This window comes from Ictalurus furcatus, chromosome 18 (assembly GCF_023375685.1).
Source record: "Ictalurus furcatus strain D&B chromosome 18, Billie_1.0, whole genome shotgun sequence".
NCBI lineage: Eukaryota > Metazoa > Chordata > Actinopteri > Siluriformes > Ictaluridae > Ictalurus > Ictalurus furcatus.
Window position 1 is genome coordinate 8,284,205 of NC_071272.1, and position 21,762 is coordinate 8,305,966.

At 39.4% G+C, this 21,762-nt stretch overlaps 1 protein-coding gene across 4 annotated transcripts; it reads right to left on the reverse strand.

Annotated features, from left to right (window-relative positions):
* Nucleotides 1-538: 538 nt before the first annotated feature.
* Nucleotides 539-21,332, reverse strand: prlra (prolactin receptor a). 4 transcript variants are annotated; one of them, XM_053648975.1, is made up of 10 exons: nucleotides 21,152-21,332; nucleotides 19,917-20,076; nucleotides 15,139-15,227; nucleotides 13,915-14,050; nucleotides 13,388-13,557; nucleotides 5,603-5,775; nucleotides 4,806-4,947; nucleotides 3,470-3,566; nucleotides 3,291-3,360; nucleotides 540-3,164 (listed from the first exon to the last, which is right to left on the reverse strand). In XM_053648975.1, the coding sequence occupies exons 3-10, from the start codon at nucleotides 15,197-15,199 to the stop codon at nucleotides 2,259-2,261; spliced, it is 1,755 nt and encodes a 584-aa protein (XP_053504950.1). In that variant the 5' UTR covers nucleotides 15,200-15,227; nucleotides 19,917-20,076; nucleotides 21,152-21,332; the 3' UTR covers nucleotides 540-2,258. The 4 variants fall into 4 exon arrangements, with proteins under 4 accessions (XP_053504952.1, XP_053504950.1, XP_053504949.1 ...); XM_053648977.1 differs by lacking the exon at nucleotides 19,917-20,076 and having other exon boundaries at nucleotides 539-3,164; nucleotides 13,915-14,047; XM_053648974.1 differs by lacking the exon at nucleotides 19,917-20,076.
* Between the last annotated feature and the right edge of the window lie 430 nt (nucleotides 21,333-21,762).

A 21,762-nucleotide genomic window follows, 5' to 3' on the forward strand; every position in this document is an offset into this window, starting at 1 on the left:
TGTCATGACCAAGATTCATTCCTCTGTCTTTCAACAGGTCAGTTTTTTTTTTTAATCAAATAATCTTTCCGTTTTATGACAAAAATTCACTCCTCTCTCGTTCAATGAATGAATCAATGAATCTTTCAATCGTGGCCAAAATTTGCACTTCTGTCATTCAGCAGCTCATTGTTTGAATCTTTCTGTCATGACCGAGAGTCGCTCTGCTCTCATTCAGCTGGTCACTGTTTAAATAATTGATTTTTCTCTTTCATGACCGTGGATAACTCCTCTGTCATTCAGCAGGTCAGTATTTGAATCAGTGAATCATTCGGTCATTAATGAAATGCGTTCTTCTCTCATTCAGTTGGTCAGTGTTTGAGTAAAATTTTTCCCCCGTCATGACAGAGATTCTCTCCTCCCTCGTTCAGCGGGTCACTGTACGACATTTGACTGAACAAATCCGAATGAATCGTTTAGCTGAACGATTCAAATGACTCGAGTCAGTGAAAAGACTCAAGAAGTTCAGTTGCATTGTGGGCTTTGATTTTATTCCGAAAAAGCATGAGGCCACACTGTAATGTACTGACTTTTTTATTTATTTATTTATTCACTTTGTGTTGCTAAAAAACAAACAAACAAAAAAAACATGATGATTCGCACAAAATGAACATCGGCGAAATAATGCAAAGTCAGAGATGCAAAATTGATCCGTAAATCCATACAATAATTTATTTTCTGTGTACAGTTCATATAAATATCTGAAAGACGTCAAATCTTGAACACTGCACATGATGCATTATCATTAATCACAGATCAACTGATTAATAACTGGTTAATAATTGTTAAATTATTAACTGTAGTTCTGGCCATTACAGTTAACACTAGAGCTTTAAATGTGAACACAAACATATCCGCATCTTTTTTTTTCTATCCCATTAAAAAAACGTGGTATTGTTGTGATAACGAACGGATTAGGCCCATAGGCCTCAACGAGCCGAAAGACGCTTATTTATAATCCTTGCTTCCATAAAAACAACTCAACATAAACCATCCAGAAACAATGCTAGCTAGCTAACATTCTCTCTCTCTAGCTATCCTTTTTAGCTTTAAGTAGTGCTATTTAATCTGAAATATTACATACCTCCTAACCATTTTCTATACGTAGAGTAAGGTGAAATAGTCACAGAGCATTTTATTTATTTATTTATTTATTTATTTTTGAAGATGTTAAATATAATATCAGGTTTTAAAAAAGTCCTATATATCAAGTATTGTAGAAATAGTATCTTTGACAATTTTTGTCGTATCGCCCCCCTCAAGTATGGTGTTGAAGTATAAACATCCTGATTTATCAAGATTTGTGCAAAAACTAACTGCATTTACAACACGGTAGATGTCTATAGAAGGGCTGGAATGATGAGGGACCTATAAATGTTTTTTTGTTGCTGTGTTTTTAAAAGAAAGAAAAAAAAATAGAAAAACATCAGCAGAGCATAGCGAAAACAGAGGGTGTGCTTCTATGTCATCGCTATTCACGAATTAACAGCAGGCTTATGCCAGTTTCTGAATAAAGTTGGTCACATATCGATCAGAGGATAATAATTTGTATCATATCAGATTTGGTGGTATCACTAAATGTATAATCGTTGCGTTAAGAATTGGAATCATATCGTATCATATGGTATCGTGTGGCAGCCTGAGGTTTACACCCCTATTAAGTATGCAAATATATGCACATTTAATTAGACAAAGCCTCATGTTCATAAATAAGTTTACATTTATGAAAAGGTTCCAGTACAAAAAATACGTGTGAGAATATCAGCAATTAACTGTTGAAGATTAATGGTGATAACTGACACAATCTTTTTAAATAAAATGATTCCCAGCTCAGCCTGTAGTGTCTCGAAAATAAGTCACTAACAGATTGACGTAAAAAAAAATCAGGGTCAAAAGTTTCGCTAAAACATCGTCAGTCTTCAATCTCCTGATCGGTTTAGAGAAGTGGTCACCTTCTGCACAAGTCTCTGCTATGAAAGGATCTTGGATGGGGTATTCCAGTTCAGTTTATCTCTTCTGAGGCGAGTACAAACCCAGCAGAACCCAGTAGCGACCAAAGACAATCAGCATGAGCTTCGGGTCCGTAGCACAGACGTACTCAACCCCCAGGCGTACCTTCTCGGAGCTTCCAGTGAACTTTCTGAAGCACTGGTGGTTAAAAGATTTAGATCCCCTGTTCCATGCGTCTTCCCTGAAAGCTCTTGTTTTCAACAGAGATGTTAGGAGATCATCATGGTCGAGTCGACATATCCGTTCCCTAGCTGCAAAATGGAGAACGAAGACAGGAGGGTGTTGGGTTTACACGTCTGATGGTTCTCCTGATGAAGTGTTTGGCTTTGGCAATCTCCGGAATGCTGCAGCACGCTGCTCAGATCCCTCTGCAGCAGCAGAACATTTTCCGAGATCACATCTTGCACCTTGCTATAATTCTCACCGGGTGAGGAGTCTGAAAGCTTCTGACTTCGTTCCTCGAGGTCAGTTAGCGGTTGGACATGGAGGACATTTTTCTGATCGACCGTCTGCACCTCTACGTATTCCGTGGATTGGGATTCGGTGGACTGGGGCATGTGGGCATCCGTGCTGTTGGATCGAGAGTATCCACAGACTCGGGGTTTGTTTAGAAGCTCTTCGAGCCCATTTTCTGGAGTTCTGCTCATTTGGATGGATGAGGAGATACAGGAAATCTCTGGAACATTGTGATAGGTACATTTGTTGTCCTGTGGCTGCAGTAAATAGAGATCCTGTTGATAATAGTGGTGCTCAGGGTGCAGCTGAGTTGACGAGAAGACATTATTCCAGATCCGGGCTTGTCCTTCTTCTTTGATCGGAGAACCGGGCTCTACGGAAACCCAGACAGATTGCATGGCTCCGCCCTCATTCCTTCCCTCTGTGCTCTTGTCTATCAGCAGGGTTCGGCTGTCGCAGCTTCCTCGGCCCGAATCGTTGTCCGATGATGTGCTCATGGGCTTCGCTGATGCCACGAGCAGATCTTTGGAGTCCAAAACCAAGTCGTGTGTCTCGTCATCATCGTAAACCTCCAGATGGTCGATTAGCAGCTCCTCGTAGCTGGTTGGCGGGAAACTGTGGATCACCAGCGCGTTGAACACTTCCTCTGATTTCCCACTCTGTTATGAAGAATGGAGGAATGAAGATTAATTAACCAATAGTACTTAAGTAATTAGTCAAAATTTTTGTGAAAACGTGTACAACAGAGTAATATGTGTGTGTGTGTGTGTGTGTGTGTGTGTTACTTTGAGCAGCTGTTGATCAAAGCCTTTGATTTTGGGTCCGGGAACAGGAGGCAGCAGACAGTGTTTCACACTAAACACAATAATATTACAAAAACAATAAATCAGTGTTTTATAAGAACATGGTCATTGAGACCACACACACGTAATTAACATACGCTAACGTGGCGGCTCAGACTCACCTGTTCCGCTTAAGGTGCATGGTCCAGGTGAGGACAAGGAGGACAAAGGCTGAGAAAACCGCTACCAGGATCCACACAGAGTGCTCCTTGTCCAAGTCTGAAAAAAAAAAAGACTCCTGATGTGAGAAGCAAAATTGACAAGAGAATAATAATATAATCTTATAAAATTTCCTATTTATTTTTTATTGATTTTCATAATGTTTTTTAATTTCGTAATTTTCATCAAACAAGTGCATAAATATTAATATCAGAAGATATATTGTATATTTCATATTTTCTTTATTATTTAATGTATTTATATATACATATATATATACATACATATACACAGTAAAGTAGAATGCAGTAATATACAGTAATAATATAAAATATTATCAAATGTATACACGTATAAATATACACACACATTTGATATTATCTTATCTATATTTATATTATATGTATACATAAGTACATATTTTTAAAGTAACTTATTATACATATTAATTTTATTTCATTATTAACATAATACTAACAATAAAATAATACTACCTGTATTTTATTTATTAATGTAAATGTATTTGAGTAAATTGCCGCTTGTGTAAAGACATTTTTTTAATAGAAGGTGCGATATAAATGGTGTTTATTTTTATCCTATTATTAAATCAGTGTGCTATTGAAGATGACGTGTGTGTGTGTGTGTGTGTGTGTTATGGTTGGCGGTGAGCAGGTGCAGAGTGACATCATCATATCTCTCAGTAAGTGATGTGTGAAAATAAACAATAAACCCTGATTAAAGGGAAAAGAAAAAGTCAGATCAGACAATGTCTTTATGAAATCACTCCATCTGCTGTCGGGGAGCAGGTATGGAGGTGGAAATGTGCATAATCTAATTCTGATCTTTATGCCTACAGGAAATAAAAGAAACAGAAGATGAGTCGGAGCTCATCGCACTGGAAGAATATAAAATGGCGGCACGTTTGAGCTCATCACGTCAGTTTCCTTAGCAGCAGACACATTTTCTTCACCGTATCTCCATAGCTAAGGTTACACTAGCTTCGCACTGAATCCATTCTTTATCGCTACTCATCTCTGAGTCTGCCTTTGTGCTTTTGAACTTTATACTGCTTTGTGAGACTTCTATAAATCGCTCTGGATATGAGTGGCTGCTAAATGCTGTATATGTATATTATACTTTCATTTCTTTTTTCTTTTTGTTTAATTCTGGATGCTAGGAAAATAAACAACACAAAAAGCTAAACTTGTGCTGAAGAAATCAAACTTTTTTAACAACAAAATGATAGTAAAGTGGTACTTTATGCTAAGTACAGACACAGAGTTGACTATTTCCTCTTACACTCAGGCATTTGTACGTAGACGGGACTCGTCCATTCGCTCCAGAAGCCGTGGTCTGGTTTACAGCGAACCTGCACCATGTACTCTTTACCCGAAAGCAGGCTGAAGATGTTGTAATATTTCTGCATGCCAGTGTCGTACTCCTGCACACACACATACACGGTTACACAAAAGTCTGGACACGCTCTGCTGAATAAGTCCATCCATCCATCCTCTATACCGCTTTATCCTTTTTCAGGGTCACGGGGAACCTGGAGCCTATCTCTGGGAGCATGGGGCACAAGGCGGGGTACACCTTGGCCAAGGTGCCAATTCATCACAGGGCACAATCACATACACATTCATACACTGCATGCCAATCAGCCTACCATGCATGTCTTTGGACTAGGGGAGGAAACAGGAGTACCCGAAGGAAACCCCCACAGCACGGGGAGAACATGCAAACTCCGCACACACAGAGTCACGGGAATCAAACCCCCAACCCTGGAGGTGTGAGGCGAACGTGCTAACCACTAAGCCACCGTGTGCCCTCTGCTGAATAAGTAGAGAATAAAACTCTCCGTGTCATGCTGCTGTAGGAAAATAATCAGCGATTATGTGTGATGATCAGTGCTGTGTACAACACAGCACTTATGTAAGAACTGTGTACAATGTGCTGTGTACAACAGCATGTTCTGAAGAGTTTTATTCCCTTTATACCACAGCAATTTAACAATGAATGATTTCTATTCAAAAATAACAGAATGACATTGCACTTTTTAACCATGTATGGTTACACTGAAAGCCCTGCATACACACCTCCCAGGTGTCGCCGTTGGCCTGTTTAACGCGGAGCTGGTAGATCAGCGTGATCCACCCTGAGCGAGTGTCTGCAGACTGCGGCTTCTCCCACGTCACATGCAGGAATGGAGCTTTAAATTCACCATCATCTATCACCTCCACCTTCACATGCTCTGGAGTGTTGGGCTGAACTGCAGAGAGAGAGGGAGGGAGAGGGAGGGAGAGCGAGAGAGAGTGAGAGGGAGGGGTAGAGAAAGGGAGAGAAGGAAGGAGAGAGAGAGAGGGAGTGAGAGAGATGGAGAGAGGGAGAAAGGGGGAGAGAGAGGGAGGAAGGGGAGGGAGAGAGGGGGAGGGAGAGAGAGAGACTTTTTTTTTTTGACTTAAGACACCTTTATTGTATCCAATTTTTTTAAATAATTACATATTTACATTTTTAAAATACTATTTCCATTTAAGAAAAGAAGAGAAAAAAGAAGAAGAAGAAGGAAAGAACCCCCTCAGCCCCCCCACCCACACCCTCAAATTTACTATAAGTCCATTGTGGTCATTTAATGTGCAAGAAGTCTTCATGTTAAGGCACTTTGTGCAACTAATGTCCATTTCCTCAGTCTGGACCGTCTCCGTGGTGACAGCATGCCTAGGTTTTCACTTTTTATTGCTCGTTGTGCCGATTTAATGAATTTTTTTCTGTCCGAGAAAAAATTTGTCAGCAAGACGTCACGTTTTCTTTTTGTTAATTCAAGAAACCGGTTTAACTGTTCTGTGGTGTACAGCTCTTCAGGTTGTTCTGAGAGAGTGGAAGTAGACGGGTTACCCGATCCTGCTTCACTCTCCTCCTCTCTCCTTGCATCTGCTGCCCATATCCTCAATCTGAAACGTCTCTTTGGTGACAGCACGTTCAGATTCTCACCTGTTGTTGTGTGCTTAACCGATTTTATGAATTTTTCTCTGTCTGGGAAGTAATTTTTTCGTATGACCCCACTTTGTCCTAAAATCTGCTCCAAGAACCAGTTTAGCGGTTCTGTTGTGTAAAATTGTTCTGGCTGTTCGACCCCCCTTGTTGTTTCCAGTTCACCCTTATTGTTCTCAATGTTCTTGTCCTGTGCGTTCTCCTGTTGCTGTCGTGCAGAGTCACTGTCTCCGACAGTGATGGCGGTGTAGGGTTTGTTATGGACGCTGTCTGCAGTGTTGGTTTCATTACTATCATGGACACAGGTGTCAGTGCTGTCACTGGGTGCTGTGTTTTTTTCAGTGGTGGTGTGTTCGTCACTGTCCTCTTCCTGCTGTGACCTCTGTGTGTCGTTACCCCCCTCTGCCCCAGGCTCCTGTTCTCCAGTATCCCCCCGCTGGCTGTCTCCGCGCTGCTGCTGCTGCTGTACCCCGGCCATGTCTCCCCCGGAGCTCCCCGGCTGCACCGCTCTGCGTGGGCAGCTCAGCCGTTTATGCCCGATCTCCCCACACCCAAAACACCTCAGGCGTTCGGTGGTGGCAAAAACGGTGTAGCTGCCGTCACAGACTTTACACTTAAAGTTAATATCCAGTGTTTGGTCGCGGTTGCTGATAAACATATACACCTGTCTACGGAAAGACAGAACGTGTTTCACCGCGGAGTTCTTACAGCCGAGCGGGATGTCCGTCATGGGGCTGGCGAACTTTCCGAAGCGGGCCAGCTCCTTCATTATCAGTTCGTCTTTAACGAAAGGGGGCACGTTAGAAATAACGACCCGTGTCGCAGGGGAAGAAAGAGGGGTGACTTGTAGCATAGCACCTTTCAGCCATATTCCATTTCCGCACAGTGTACTGGCGAATCTTTCTTTCTTTAGGAAGATAACCACAGCTTTGTTCATTCGGGAGGCGGAGTAGATGTTCTCGCATCCGACCTGCTCTCCCACCGCCAGCAGAACCTCCTCTACCTGTTCTCCATTCACCGGTACACACCTGACGCCATGGCGGAGAGACAGCGTCTCCCCTCCGGCCTCGGAGGCCATGGCGTCCCGCTCACTCACTCCTGCTCTAAGCTTTCACCAACCACCGATGACTCAATAACTTAATACTCAATAAATTAATGAAAGAAAAGCAAAAAAACAACAACAAACTCGCAAAAAACTTTGACAAGACGCCAAACCGCTCTCACGCGCTCTACACACCACGCTCACTCCAACACCGCGCATGCGGTAAAAAAAAAGGGAAAAAAAAATATGAAGGAAGAAGTGAATGCAAGAAAAGGAAATAAAAAAAGGAAAAGGAAGTTCGACTAGAGGAAATGACTTAAAAAGGGAAAGTAAAGGAAAGAGAAGAAGAGAAAAGACATGAAAGATAGAAGAGTAGAGAAGGGAGGAATGAAAAAGAAAAAAAGAGAGGGTACGAGAGAAAAGAAAATAAGAGATGCAGAGCAGAATGCAAATAAATAAGAACAAAACAAGAAAAGAAAAAAGGAAAGAACTGAAGAAGAGATAAAAGAAAAAAGAGAAAGGAGAAAAACAAGGAAAAAAGAGAAAATAGGACAAGAATGGAAAAAAATATCAAATAGAAGAAATGAGATATGAGAGAAAGGAAAAGAGAAACTGAACTGTTTCATGATGTTCTAAATTTAACATCTGAAGTGAAAGCTGAAACACTGAAACACTGAAGTACTGAAACGCTGAAACACTGAAGTACTGAAACGCTGAAACACTGAAATACTAAAACGCTGAAACACAAATACTGAAACACTGAAATAGTAAAACGCTGAAACACAAATACTGAAATACTGAAATAGTAAAACGCTGAAACACTGAAACACTGAAGTACTGAAATGCTGAAACACTGAAATACTGTAACACTGAAACACTGAAATACTGAAACGCTGAAACGCTGAAAGGCTGAAACGCTGAAACACTAAAATACTGTAACACTGAAATATTGAAACACTGAAACGCTGAAATACTGAAACACTGAAACGTTGAAACGCTGAAACGCTGAAACACTGAAATACTGAAACACTGAAACGCTGAAATACAAATACTGAAACAGTGAAACACTGAAGTACTGAAACGTTGAAGCACTGAAATACTGAAACGCTGAAACACTGAAACACTGAAACACTGAAGTACTGAAATGCTGAAACACTGAAATACTGAAACACTGAAACAGTGAAGTACTGAAAGGCTGAAACACTGAAGTACTGAAACACTGAAATACTGAAACACTGAAATACTAAAACGCTCAAACACAAATACTGAAACACTGAAATACTGAAACAATGAAATGCTGAAACGCTGAAACTCTGAAACACTGAAATACTGTAACGCTGAAAAACTGAAATACTGAAACACTGAAGTACTAGAACGCTGAAACACAAATACTGAAACACTGAAATACTGAAATACTAAAACGCTGAAACACTGAAATACTGAAGTACTGAAACGCTGAAACGCTGAAACACTGAAATATTGAAACACTGAAATACTGAAACACTGAAATGCTGAAATACTGTAACACTGAAACACTGAAATACTGAAACGCTGAAACGCTGAAACGCTGAAATACTGAAACGCTGAAACACTGAAATACTGAAACACTGAAACGCTGAAATACTGTAACACTGAAACACTGAAATACTGAAACGCTGAAACGCTGAAATACTGAAACGCTGAAACGCTGAAACACTGAAATACTGAAACACTGAAACACAAATACTGTAACACTGAAACGCTGAAGTACTGTAACACTGAAACGCTGAAATTCTGAAATACTGAAACACTGAAACGCTGAAATGCTGAAACGCTGAAACACAAATACTGTAATGCTGAAACACTGAAATACTGAAACACTGAAACACTGAAATACTGAAACGCTGAAACGCTGAAATACTGAAACGCTGAAACGCTGTAACACTGAAAAGCTGAAACGCTGAAACGCTGAAATACTGAAACGCTGAAACGCTGAAACACTGAAACGCTGAAATGCTGAAAGACTGAAACCTGCGTTAGATGTTAGAAAAAAATGTAAAACACACCAAAAATTTATAAAGTTTGAGTTTAACATGCAATAAAACACCATTTGCATAAAAATGCAGCTCAGTGCTGTTAAAACCGGATAAAACCACCCACACACACACACACACACACACACACACATTCACACACCAGTGTTTTTCCTGTGAAGGACGAGTTAACGTTTAATGTGCAGTTCATCAGTCAGGATGAGAAATTAACTGAGTTTAAGACATAATGATTTTCTCTTTCTTATGTAGGAAAACGTTTTAAATGTTTTTAAAAATCACTTTGACAAAAAATTTTTATCTTAATATTAAGATTAAGATTAAAATGTAAAAAAAAAAAAACCCTGAATAAACAAACAAACAACAACAATTGTTCTATTTGACTATATTTATGCATTTTTATTTGCTAAAATATAGTTTTACATTCACATATTGCATGATGATTTATTGAGTTACTGATTTATTTTCAGGAACAGATTTTTTTTAAATGACCTTACACTTCTTAGCTTTGCGATTGTGTGTTAAAGTTTACCTACAACGCAATCAAACACTACCGAAAACACTACACTCTCTGATCTCCTTTCACATTGTAAGTTTTTATCACCAGGTGAATTTTTATTTGTGAGTTGTTTGTTCACTCCGGGTTTGTTACAAAGTAAATCTACTTCCTGGTTTCATTTAAATGATTCTTAACACACTTATTAGCTTATATATGTCATATACGTACAGTGAGGGAAAAAAGTATTTGATCCCCTGCTGATTTTGTATGTTTACCCACTGACAAAGAAATGATCAGTCTATAATTTTAATGGTAGATTTATTTGAACAGTGAGAGACAGAATAACAACAAAAAAATCCAGAAAAACGCACATCAAAAATGTTATAAATTGATTTGCATTTTAATGAGGGAAATAAGTATTTGACCCCTCTGCAAAAAATGACTTAGTACTTGGTTTAAAAACCCTTGTTGGCAATCACAGAGGTCAGACGTTTCTTGTAGTTGGCCACCAGGTTTGCACACATCTCAGGCGGGATTTTTTCCCACTCCTCTTTGCAGATCTTCTCCAAATCATTAAGGTTTCAAGGCTGACGTTTGGCAACTCGAACCTTCAGCTCTCTCCACAGATTTTCTATGGGATTAAGGTCTGGAGACTGCCTAGGTCACTCCAGGACCTTAATGTGCTTCTTCTTGAGCCACTCCTTTGTTGCCTTGGCCATGTGTTTTGGGTCATTGTCATGCTGGAATATCCATCCACGACCCATTTTCAATGCCCTGTCTGAGGGAAGGAGGTTTTCACCCAAGATTTGACGGTACATGGCCCCGTCCATCGTCCCTTTGATGCGGTGAAGTTGTCCTGTCCCCTTAGCAGAAAAAAAACCCCAAAGCATAATGTTTCCACCTCCATGTTTGATGGTGGGGATGGTGTTCCAGGGGTCATAGGCAGCATTCCTCCTCCTCCAAACACGGCGAGTTGAGTTGATGCCAAAGAGCTCCATTTTGGTCTCATCTGACCTCAACGCTTTCACCCAGTTGTCCTCTGAATCATTCAGATGTTCACTGGCAAACTTCAGACGGGCATGTATATGTGTTTTCTTGAGCAGCGGACCTTGCGGGCGCTGCAGGATTTCAGTCCTTCACGGCGTAGTGTGTTACCAATTGTTTTCTTGGTGACTATGGTCCCAGCTGCCTTGAGATCATTGACAAGATCCTCCCGTGTAGTTCTGGGCTGATTCCTCACTGTTCTCATGATCAATGCAACTCCACGAGGTGAGATCTTGCATGGAGCCCCAGGCCGAGGGAGATTGACAGTTCTTTTGTGCTTCTTCCATTTCCGAATAATCGCACCAACTGTTGTCCCCTTCTCACCAAGCTGCTTGGCAATGGTCTTGTAGCCCATTCCAGACTTGTGTAGGTCTACAATCTTGTCCCTGACATCCTTGGAGAGCTCTTTGGTCTTGGCCATGGTGGAGAGTTTGGAATATGACTGATTGATTGCTTCTGTGGACAGGTGTCTTTTATACAGGTAACAAACTGATATTAGGAGCACTCCCTGTAAGAGTGTGCTCCTAATCTCAGCTCGTTACCTGTATAAAAGACACCTGGGAGCCAGAAATCTTTCTGATTGAGAGGGGGTCAAATACTTTTTTCCCTCATTAAAATGCAAATTAATTTATAAAATTTTTGACATGCGTTTTTCTGGATTTTTTTGTTGTTATTCTGTCTCTCACTGTTCAAATACAACTACCATTAAAATTATAGACTGATAATTTCTTTGTCAGTGGGCAAACGTACAAAATCAGCAGGGGATCAAATACTTTTTTCCCTCACTGTATATACAGTATATATGAAAGTGGTGAATATGAAGGTGATGAATATGAAAGTAGTGAATATGAAGGTGATGAATATGAAGGTGGCGAATATGAAGGTGATGAATATAAAGATGGTGAATATGAAGGTGATGAATATGAAGGTGGTGAATATGAAGGTGATGAATATGAAGATGGTGAATATGAAGGTGATGAATATGAAGGTGATGAATATGAAGGTGGTGAATATGAAGATGGTGAATATGAAGGTGATGAATATGAAGATGTTGAATATGAAGGTGATGAATATGAAGATGGTGAATATGAAGGTGATGAATATGAAGGTGATAAATATGAAGGTGGTGAATATGAAGGTGGTGAATATGAAGATGGTGAATATGAAGGTGATGAATATGAAGGTGATAAATATGAAGGTGGTGAATATGAAGGTGGTGAATATGAAGATGGTGAATATGAAGGTGATGAATATGAAGATGGTGAATATGAAGGTGAGGAATATGAAGATGGTGAATATGAAGGTGAGGAATATGAAGGTGTTAAATGTGAAGGCTTTGAATATAAAGATGGTGAATATGAAGATGGTGAATATGAAGGTGGTGAATATAAATATGCTGATTATGAAGGTGGTGAATATGAAGGTGATGAATATTCTGATGGTGAATATGAAGATGATGAATATGAAGATGGTGAATATGAAGATGGTGAATATGAAGGTGATGAATATAAAGATGGTGAATATGAAGGTGGTGAATATAAATATGCTGATTATGAAGATGGTGAATATGAAGGTGGTGAATATGAAGATGGTGAATATGAAGGTGATGAATATAAAGATGGTGAATATGAAGGTGATGAATATAAAGATGGTGAATATGAAGGTGGTGAATATAAATATGCTGATTATGAAGATGGTGAATATGAAGGTGGTGAATATGAAGATGGTGAATATGAAGTTAATGAATATAAAGATGGTGAATATGAAGGTGGTGAATATGAAGATGGTGAATATGAAGGTGATGAATATAAAGATGGTGAATATGAAGGTGATGAATATAAAGATGGTGAATATGAAGGTGGTGAATATAAATATGCTGATTATGAAGATGGTGAATATGAAGGTGGTGAATATGAAGGTAATGAATATAAAGATGGTGAATATGAAGGTGGTGAATATGAAGATGGTGAATATGAAGGTGATGAATATAAAGATGGTGAATATGAAGGTGGTGAATATGAAGGTGGTGAATATAAATATGGTGATTATGAAGGTGGTGAATATGAAGGTGATGAATATAAAGATGGTGAATATGAAGGTGGTGAATATGAAGGTGATGAATATAAAGATGGTGAATATGAAGGTGGTGAATATGAAGGTGATGAATATAAAGATGGTGAATATGAAGGTGGTGAATATAAATATGGTGATTATGAAGGTGGTGAATATGAAGGTGATGAATATGAAGATGGTGAATATGAAGGTGATGAATGCGTACCGATGTAGGCGACATCCACCACGACTGGCTCTGAAACACTCGTGCCCATGGAGTTTGTGGCCACTACTGTGATATTATAAGACACCCACAGTGACGTGTCGCTCTTATTGAAGTAACACGAGTTCGGTCCAGCCATCTTATAATCTGGACACTCGTACACCTTCTCTGATCTGCAGGAGGCCGAGAGAGAGAGAGAGAGAGAGAGAGAGAGAGATTCACAAATAAAGAAATATTCTGTTTCCTCTATGTTCTCTAAACTCCTTACGCATTATAGAAGACTCAGTGATGTTATGTTAGCAAAAGGAAGTCGCACAAAGTTCACAAAGCCACAGCAAGTCATCCTGGATATGTGCACCAACGTGCTCTCGGACTAATGAATAGGAAGGAAAGAAAGAAGGCAGCAGTCAAGAGAAAAGAGTTGCAGGATGACCTGAAAGCAGCAGGAACAACAGGAATCGGAACGGGAGTGTGAAGGAGTGAAGGAGATGAAATGAGCGATGTACTGTAGATGAAGAGGATCTCCTCACCCCTCCATGAGGTAGTAAAGGGCGTAGGTGGTGTTCAGATCTCCGTTGTCACCCGGCTCCCACCAACACGTAAACGTCTCCCTCTCAGGAGAGCGGCAACTCCTGAGTCGGGGTTGATCAGGAGCTTGGAGTCCTACTGAGGAAGAGAAAATAAGTGGCGAAGAAGAAAAAAGATACATAGCAGTAATAAGAGGAAAGATGAAAAGAGAGAGGGGGAGGGGATGGAAGAAGAGAAGAAGGAGGTGGAGATAAAGAGAAGAAAGGGGAGACGTTGAGACAGAGATGGAAGAGGAGGTAAAGAAGTAGGAAAATCAAGAGGAGGAGGATGAGGAGACAGGAAAAGAAGAGATGGATGAAAAGAAGGAAAAGGAAGTAGAGATGGAGAGGGTGGAGATAAAGGTGGAAGAGGAGCAGGAGGAAAAAGAAATATGAAGACAGGAGGAGGAAGATGAGATAAGGAGGTAGAGGGATTTGAGGAGAAGGAAAAGCAGGAGGAGGAGAAAGAGAAGGAGGAAACGTCACGAAAGAGATGGAGGAGAAGAAGGTAGCGGAGGTAAAGAAGTAGGAAGAGGAGACAGGAACAGAAGAGATGGATGAAAAGAAGGAAAAAGAAGAAGAAGTGCAGAAGGTGGAGGATGAGAAGGAGGAAGAGCGCGAGCAGATGGAAAATGTGGAGAAATAGGAAGAGGAGAAGGAAGGAGATGGAAAGATGGAGGAGGAGAAAGAAGAAGAGAAAGACAAAAAGGGAAAGATGCAGAGACGGAGGAGGAGTTGGAGAAGTAGAAAGTAAAAACAAAGATTTGGAATAATTAAAGGAGAAAGATAAGAGGTAATGAAGAAGATAAGACAGAAAAGACGAGGAGGTAAAAGAAAAAGTGGGAGTAATGAAAAAAGGAGGACAGAAAGAAAAGAAAGAGGAGAAATAGCAAGAGGATGAGAAAGAAGAAAAAAGGGATAAAATGTATATACTGTAAATAAAAAATAAAAATTTTTATACTGTGATTTTTTTTAATAAGAAGAAAATAAAGGAGTGGAATCTCAGCTCTGGAGTGACTCGCTGATTGGGAAATATAAGGAAAAGTTCAATGAAGAAAAATCCTCGAGATTATAATATCGTAATATCATATTTTGTACTAAATGTCTGTCTGTTACTAATAATTCCCAAAGCAGAGGATTTTAGAATTTAATCACTTTATTTCAGCAAATCTTCATTTCCGTACGTACCAGCAGCTGGAGATGAAAAGATGAGGAACAAACCCACGATCAGTCCGGAACCGAGCCTCATCGTGGAACAGGATCCCTGCAGAGGTAAACTGAAAGGAAAGAAGAACATCAGCGAGCGAGGGATGTTACACTTCCCTCGGAAAATGACAGTCTGAGTTTTAACTTCAGCAGAGAGAGAAGAAAGAGAGGCAGGTGAGGGAATGGCGGTTTTTAGCGTAAGCTGCTATAACGTACTGTAGGATAAATAAATGCAACTACAAACAGATAAAAACATAACTTGTTCTTTGAGGGGAAAAAGAAGCACCCGCTGGCTGGTGTATAAGAAACATAAACACTGGAAAGTAATGAACATTGTGGTAGCAACTGTAACTATGTCCTTGATTATTTTCCTACAACAGCATTACACGCAATGTTTTATTCCTTATATAAAAGACTGAGATGAGTTGGGAGGTTGGGGTTCCTGCAGCACCGTCACTGTGGAACCGCTATAAATCCTCTAACTCTATAAATCTGCTGGTTATTGTTCACTTAGTTACACAGCGATGAATTCCCAGTGAGGTGATTTTACTGTAAGAGGAAGATCAAAGTCAAACGTTTTAGTATTTCGTTAAAACATCGTAAAAATTCATCGTTTTACGATGAATGTCTGACAGCAGGCAGGGCCTGCCTGTAAAACCCCTCACAACGTCACGTATTATTCAGATTTTCCCACGAGATCGAATGGAAGAAAGGTCACCGCTAATGAGGCGTTTTATAAAAGCATTTCCACTCGGGACACGATGACAGAGACGAGGTCTAATTACATCGTCATCATCATTGTCATATCACAGCAAACCAGTGACTTCATTTCCCATCCTGCACTACGGCCTACAAACATAGCCGCCATGGACTGCAATTCCCAGAATCACTCACAATCATTCTAATGCACACCTGCATCCAATTTACACTCACAATCACACTACACATATAAGAGACTGTTCAAACACTTAGTCTTTGCGAAGTATTACGCTCAGTTGCTTAGTCTCTGTCGTTATTCCAAGCCTTAGATCGTGTTTGCTGTTCTGGTTCTTGACTTTGTTTACTCTGTTGACCTCGATTCTCTGCCTTGCTTAGTCTAGCCTGTTTGCCTGCCTATGTACATTGATTTCTGCCTGATCCTTTGGACTTCTTGTTGTTTGATTAAACTGCCATACCTGCACTTGCTTCCATCTCAGCCTCCATCACGTGACCATGGAAATAAAACAGAGGAAATGTGACGAGCTGGAAAGCCATATGTGTTTTGCTTTACGTGAACATTTACTTTTGATTCTCCACACAAAATATACTGAACATCATCTCTGTGATTTTTTTTTTAAATTGTTGTTTATTGTTTTATTATTGTTTTCAGACGCATTTAAAATGTAAGTCTTTACGTTTGGCTTGTTTTCTTTTATAAATATAACATTCCAATTTCATGGTTTAAAAAAAAAAGTGCTTCTGGTATCGAGCCATTTTTTAAAATTATTATTCTAATATACTTATTTAACAATCCAAAAGTTACCAATAAAATCAGAAATTATTTTTTTTAAAGGGTAAAAAATCTGTTTAAAGACCTTTACATCACATTCAGAAAAATCGAAACAGAGTTTTGGAACTCGTATTATTTGTCTTTTTCCTGTCTTCTTCTTTTTTTTATATTTAATATTGAACCCTTAAAGCTTATCACAATTTTCTTTTTTGGAAGATAAGCACTCTTAGTTCTCCAAGAACCCTTAAATACCCTATAGGTAGCATCTGTAAATATTTCAATAATATTTATATAACAGATTTATACAAATCTGTTCATTGTATAAATTTCATTTGTCTTCTTTATTTTGTCTTAAGGGTGTACAAACTTTTGCACTCGGCTGCACGTATCGGTACCGTACTGAAAACATTTAAAGTAAATACAATGTCAATAATTAATTCAGATTTAAGACCTAATCTCAGTGTATGACGTGTATACATCTGATTCTGTATAATGTACAGCATAAGAGTTATGGTAATTTATAACACGTCGTACGTGTGTATTCAAGCACGTTACGTGACTCCGCCGTGTTGTTAGTTGAATGTTATTTGTTACACTGACCCTCATCGCCCTGATACGTGTGTGCGGTTAATCACATTTCAAACACCTCTGAGCCTCTGAAATCCGCTCACTTCAGACCTGACGGAGTCTGGGACGAAATTTTTCGCACGAGTTCCATCGCGGTGAAGTGAAATGCTCGTGCGTGAACACAGGACCAACGCGTTTCTAGCAAGTTCTTCTCCCATGCTTGTGTCATGCGACCACACTTAATTCCGAGGACAGAACATGACTCGATCTTATGTCCTACGTGAATATAATATTACTAGCTAGCGCTAGCTAGCTATACTGTGAATTCGACATTAGCAGTTAACATTGTAGCAGCACATCTGACTCTATAATTAAGGACTAACGTTAGCACGTTCTAATGTTCTGCCTAGCGCTCGCTAACGCAGCTAACAACTTAAAGGCGACGTTACATCAAAAATGATCGGTTGCTACAACATTATATAAAGTGGAGAGCAGTAAGTACCGTAAACTTCTTAATCCTCCAGCGCTGACGAACAAACGCTAAAGTAACTGTCCTCTACAGCAGATCTGCCTCCTGTCTCCTTTCCTGTTCTGTTCATCATAATCAGTGTTTAAACGAGGAATAAAACACTCCGCGTGGTGCTGTTAAAGAAAAACAATCAACTTCAGGAGAGTGACCGTAACTCCGCTTCATCACACCATACTAAAGAGTTGCTGTAGCGATGCGTGCTTATGATCACTGAGGTTAAGAGTTCATTTTTTTGCAGTAGGTGCAGTAAACAGACTGTGAAGAGCCTTCTGGAAGGAACGGCAAGAATCTCTGATAACATCTGCCCGGAGGTGTCTTTCCTGGAATCAGCTATACCATCAATATAACTGCTACAGACTCGTACGACTGGTTTCTCTCTCTCTCTCTCTCTCTCTCTCTCTCTCTCGCTCTCTCTTGCTGTTAAAGGGAGAGAAATGTTTTAGTGTAAATAAGAGCCTCCACCCCACTCTGTACAGATCTTTGTGTACTGTGTGGGTGGAGTTTCAGTAAACTTCTTTAATATGCAAATTAATTTAGATCTAGTTGATCAACACGAAAAAAGGAAAGAAAGAAAGAACTCTGTAATCTTGTTTTTTGCACCCCTCAATCAGTCCATCCCTTCATCAGTCCATCAGTCTATTCCTCCATCAGTCTATCCTTCAATCCCTCCATCAGTCCATTGATCCACCAGTCCATCCTTTCATCAGATCATCCTTCCATCAGTGTATCCCCCATCAGTCCATCCCTCAATCCGTCAATTAATCCATCCCTTAATCCCTCCATCAGTCCATCCCTCAATCCCTCCATCAGTCTATCCCCCCATGAGTCCATCCCTCAATCCCTCCATCAGTCTATCCCTGAATCTTAATCAGTCCACCCCTCAATCAGTCCTTCTCTCCATCCCTGAATCAGCCCTTCCCTCATTTTATCTATCCCTCCATCAACCCATCCCTCAGTCCCTCCTTAAGTCCACCCCTCAATCTATCAATCCATCCCTCCATTCCCCCAATCCATACCTCTATCCTCAGTCTGTAGTCATATCTCCTTCCTCAATAATGCAGTGACTCTAATCCCTCACCCATATAAGGTTTCTGCACAGGTGAGTCTCCACCAATCAGCTTTCCTCTCTGTCACCTACACCTGAAACACTAGACCCAAACTCACACCTCAGCTCACACACCTCTCTCTCTCTCTCTCTCTCTCTCTCTCACACACACACACACACACACACACACACACACTCACTAGAGCACAAGAGAATGGAGTGTGTTTGTGTAACATCTCTGTAATATTTCGTTCTTGCAACAGTATTTAGATACAATGATATCTAATATTTGGCTGACAACCTCATGTCGTCGTCGTCGTCCCCCCACCCCTCGCTCTCTCTCTCTCTCACACACACACACACACGGCTACAAACACTCCTCTGCTGTAATCGGGTAGTACTGAGCGGATTACAGAGTCAAGAGTGCAATGTGACCTCAGTGTACTGTCAGTGTAATGCTCAGGACACACACACACACACACACACACACACACCTGACATTACACACATCTGTTCATAAAGAACATAATAATGTGTCCTGTAGACGTTATAACATTATTATTATTATTATTATTATTATTATTATTATTATTATTATATATAACAAGTTATTTATATAATCATCTGAAAATTTAAAGTGGAGTTAATGAATGCCAGCATTCCTGAACATTACAACTGAGAACTGGAATGAACTGGATGATGAAAAAATTAACACAGTGTTAACACACATGCAGAAATTTTACAGGAAAGTTCCATGTTCCACCTCTCGGTTCCCATCAGCACTTTTTATTGGTTTAATCACAACATTAGACTCGTGTGGTCGACTTTAAGGAAAACATTCACGCTCCGTTGTCAGATCTCTTTACCACAGACGTACAATAAAGGTGGGTTCTAAAGTCCAACCTGTGGAGAACCTCACACTTAACACTTACATCTGCACTTTTACCTAAGAGTGAACTGAATAATTAAGGGTTCTTAGTCTCCTAAAATGGTTCTAAATTGATAAACATTCTGTTGTAGGGTTCTACATAGAACCTTTTAGACTTTTAACAAATGTGAAAAATAATTAAATAAGTTGTAGTCAATTCAGAGAAACTATGTCAAATTATATATGTAAAATGAATCATCACCTTCTGACCAATCAGAATCCGGAACTCAGATTTCATTTGCATAAATGAAAACTCTTATTATTATTATTCTCTGTAGATAATCTATCACAGGACCCTGTCCAGGGTGTACCCCGCCTTGTGTCCGATGCTCCCTGGGATAGGCTCCAGGTTCCCCGTGACCCTGAAAAGGAGTAAGCGGTAGAAGATGGATGGATGGATGGATGGATGGAATCTATCACAGGATGACGCTAAGTGAATTGCGTAAGAAGTCACGGATCAGGTCAGTGACACACACTGTAACACACTCACTCTCTCTCTCTCTCTCTCTCTCTCTCACACACACACACACACACACACACACAGATGGATATGTTGTGTCTGAAAGCAGGAGATTTGCGGGTCGTGACCACAGACTGTATTTAACAGGGATGAAAATCTCATTGCGTAATCACACACACGCTTTCAAGCACACACTCTTCCACACATCAGCACCTTCCCTTTAATGAGAGCGTAAAAAGCCCTTCTCTCACAGCAGTGTTAAAAATATGCACGTGTTATAATATAAACGATTCTAGATGACATATTTTTATAATATTTTGAACATCGTGTCCTGATAGACTGAATGACATCGGAGGTCTGAAAACATTATTACAGAATGAGCCTAATGCCCTGTACTGCACCTGAAACACACATTTCAATTATTTTACACCATGAACTATTGTTTTTTTAAAATTATTATTATTAGTAATCCTATACATATGCATACTTTTATCTTGTATTTTATTGGATCTGTAATGTTTTTATTCTTTTGCACCTTGGGTTTGTGAAAGGCACTTTAAAAATAAAACATTATTATTATTATTATTATTATTATTATTATTATTATTATTATTATCCATAATAAACTTTTTGTTGCTCTGTGAGGTTTTTTTAAATCTCTATTTAGTATTTTGATGCACTTTTGATATATCCATACTGCATATTCCTTAAAATATTGCATTAATAATAACTGCATTAATTAAAAAGTTTATTTTAAAAAGGAGTAGCAGGAGTACTATAACACTTTTATAACAATTTCACTTTATTTTTTCTTAACTATATTTTTTAGCATAACTTTTTTCATTTCATGAATACCTTCAGTAAACTGTAAACACTGTATAACATTAGCTACAGGTGACATATATAAATTTTTTTGTGTGTATGTGTGTGTGTTATATAAATGCAGCTGCGTTATTAATAAAATCTCACTCTCTTACCTTTAACTCTCCAGACTAAGAGGGGTTCCGATCCGGAACAGCGACATTAGACGCCTGAAAATATCTTTAATCTGTATTTTTTTTTTTAATTTGTTGTAGTATATTTCTTGTTTTCAGATCTGGAGGAGGATAAAGAGGAGGGTGAAGGAGTCACGACGCCTGAGCAAGTAAATCAGGCACTAAAGCGAAACTCTCCATGAGCTTCTGATTCATTGGAGGGGGCGGAGTCTACGCTGTCGCCATAGCAACTTTTTCTTCGCACCTCTCTGGACTCCGCCCAGTGCTTCCGGGTTGTCTTCGTCACTGGACTGTATCAAAAAAAAAATGCTCGAGCCGGTTTGTTACGTAATCAAGTTACTTATTATTATTATTATTTTAAATATCTGATATATTTATATATTTTTTGCTGTAAAAAATAATTCTTTATTTTTACAAACTGGGTTCATAACAAAAATGTGCTTTTTTTTTCTTTTTTCTGCATCAGTTTAGTATTATCAATATCATATTAATATATTTATGCGTTTATATTTGATATAAAAGCACACACACACACACACACACACACACACACACACACACACACACACACACACAAATACATTTCACAAAAG

Excerpts from the sequence above, each read along its gene's own strand:
- prlra (XM_053648974.1), bottom strand. The coding sequence starts at position 15,199 with ATGAGGCTCGGTTCCGGACTGATCGTGGGTTTGTTCCTCATCTTTTCA. Across the intron at positions 14,051-15,138 it reads CTTTTCATCTCCAGCTGCTG|TAGGACTCCAAGCTCCTGAT; the intron begins GTACGTACGGAA and ends TCTCTTCCTCAG. Across the intron at positions 3,361-3,469 it reads ATGCACCTTAAGCGGAACAG|TGTGAAACACTGTCTGCTGC; the intron begins GTGAGTCTGAGC and ends TATTGTGTTTAG.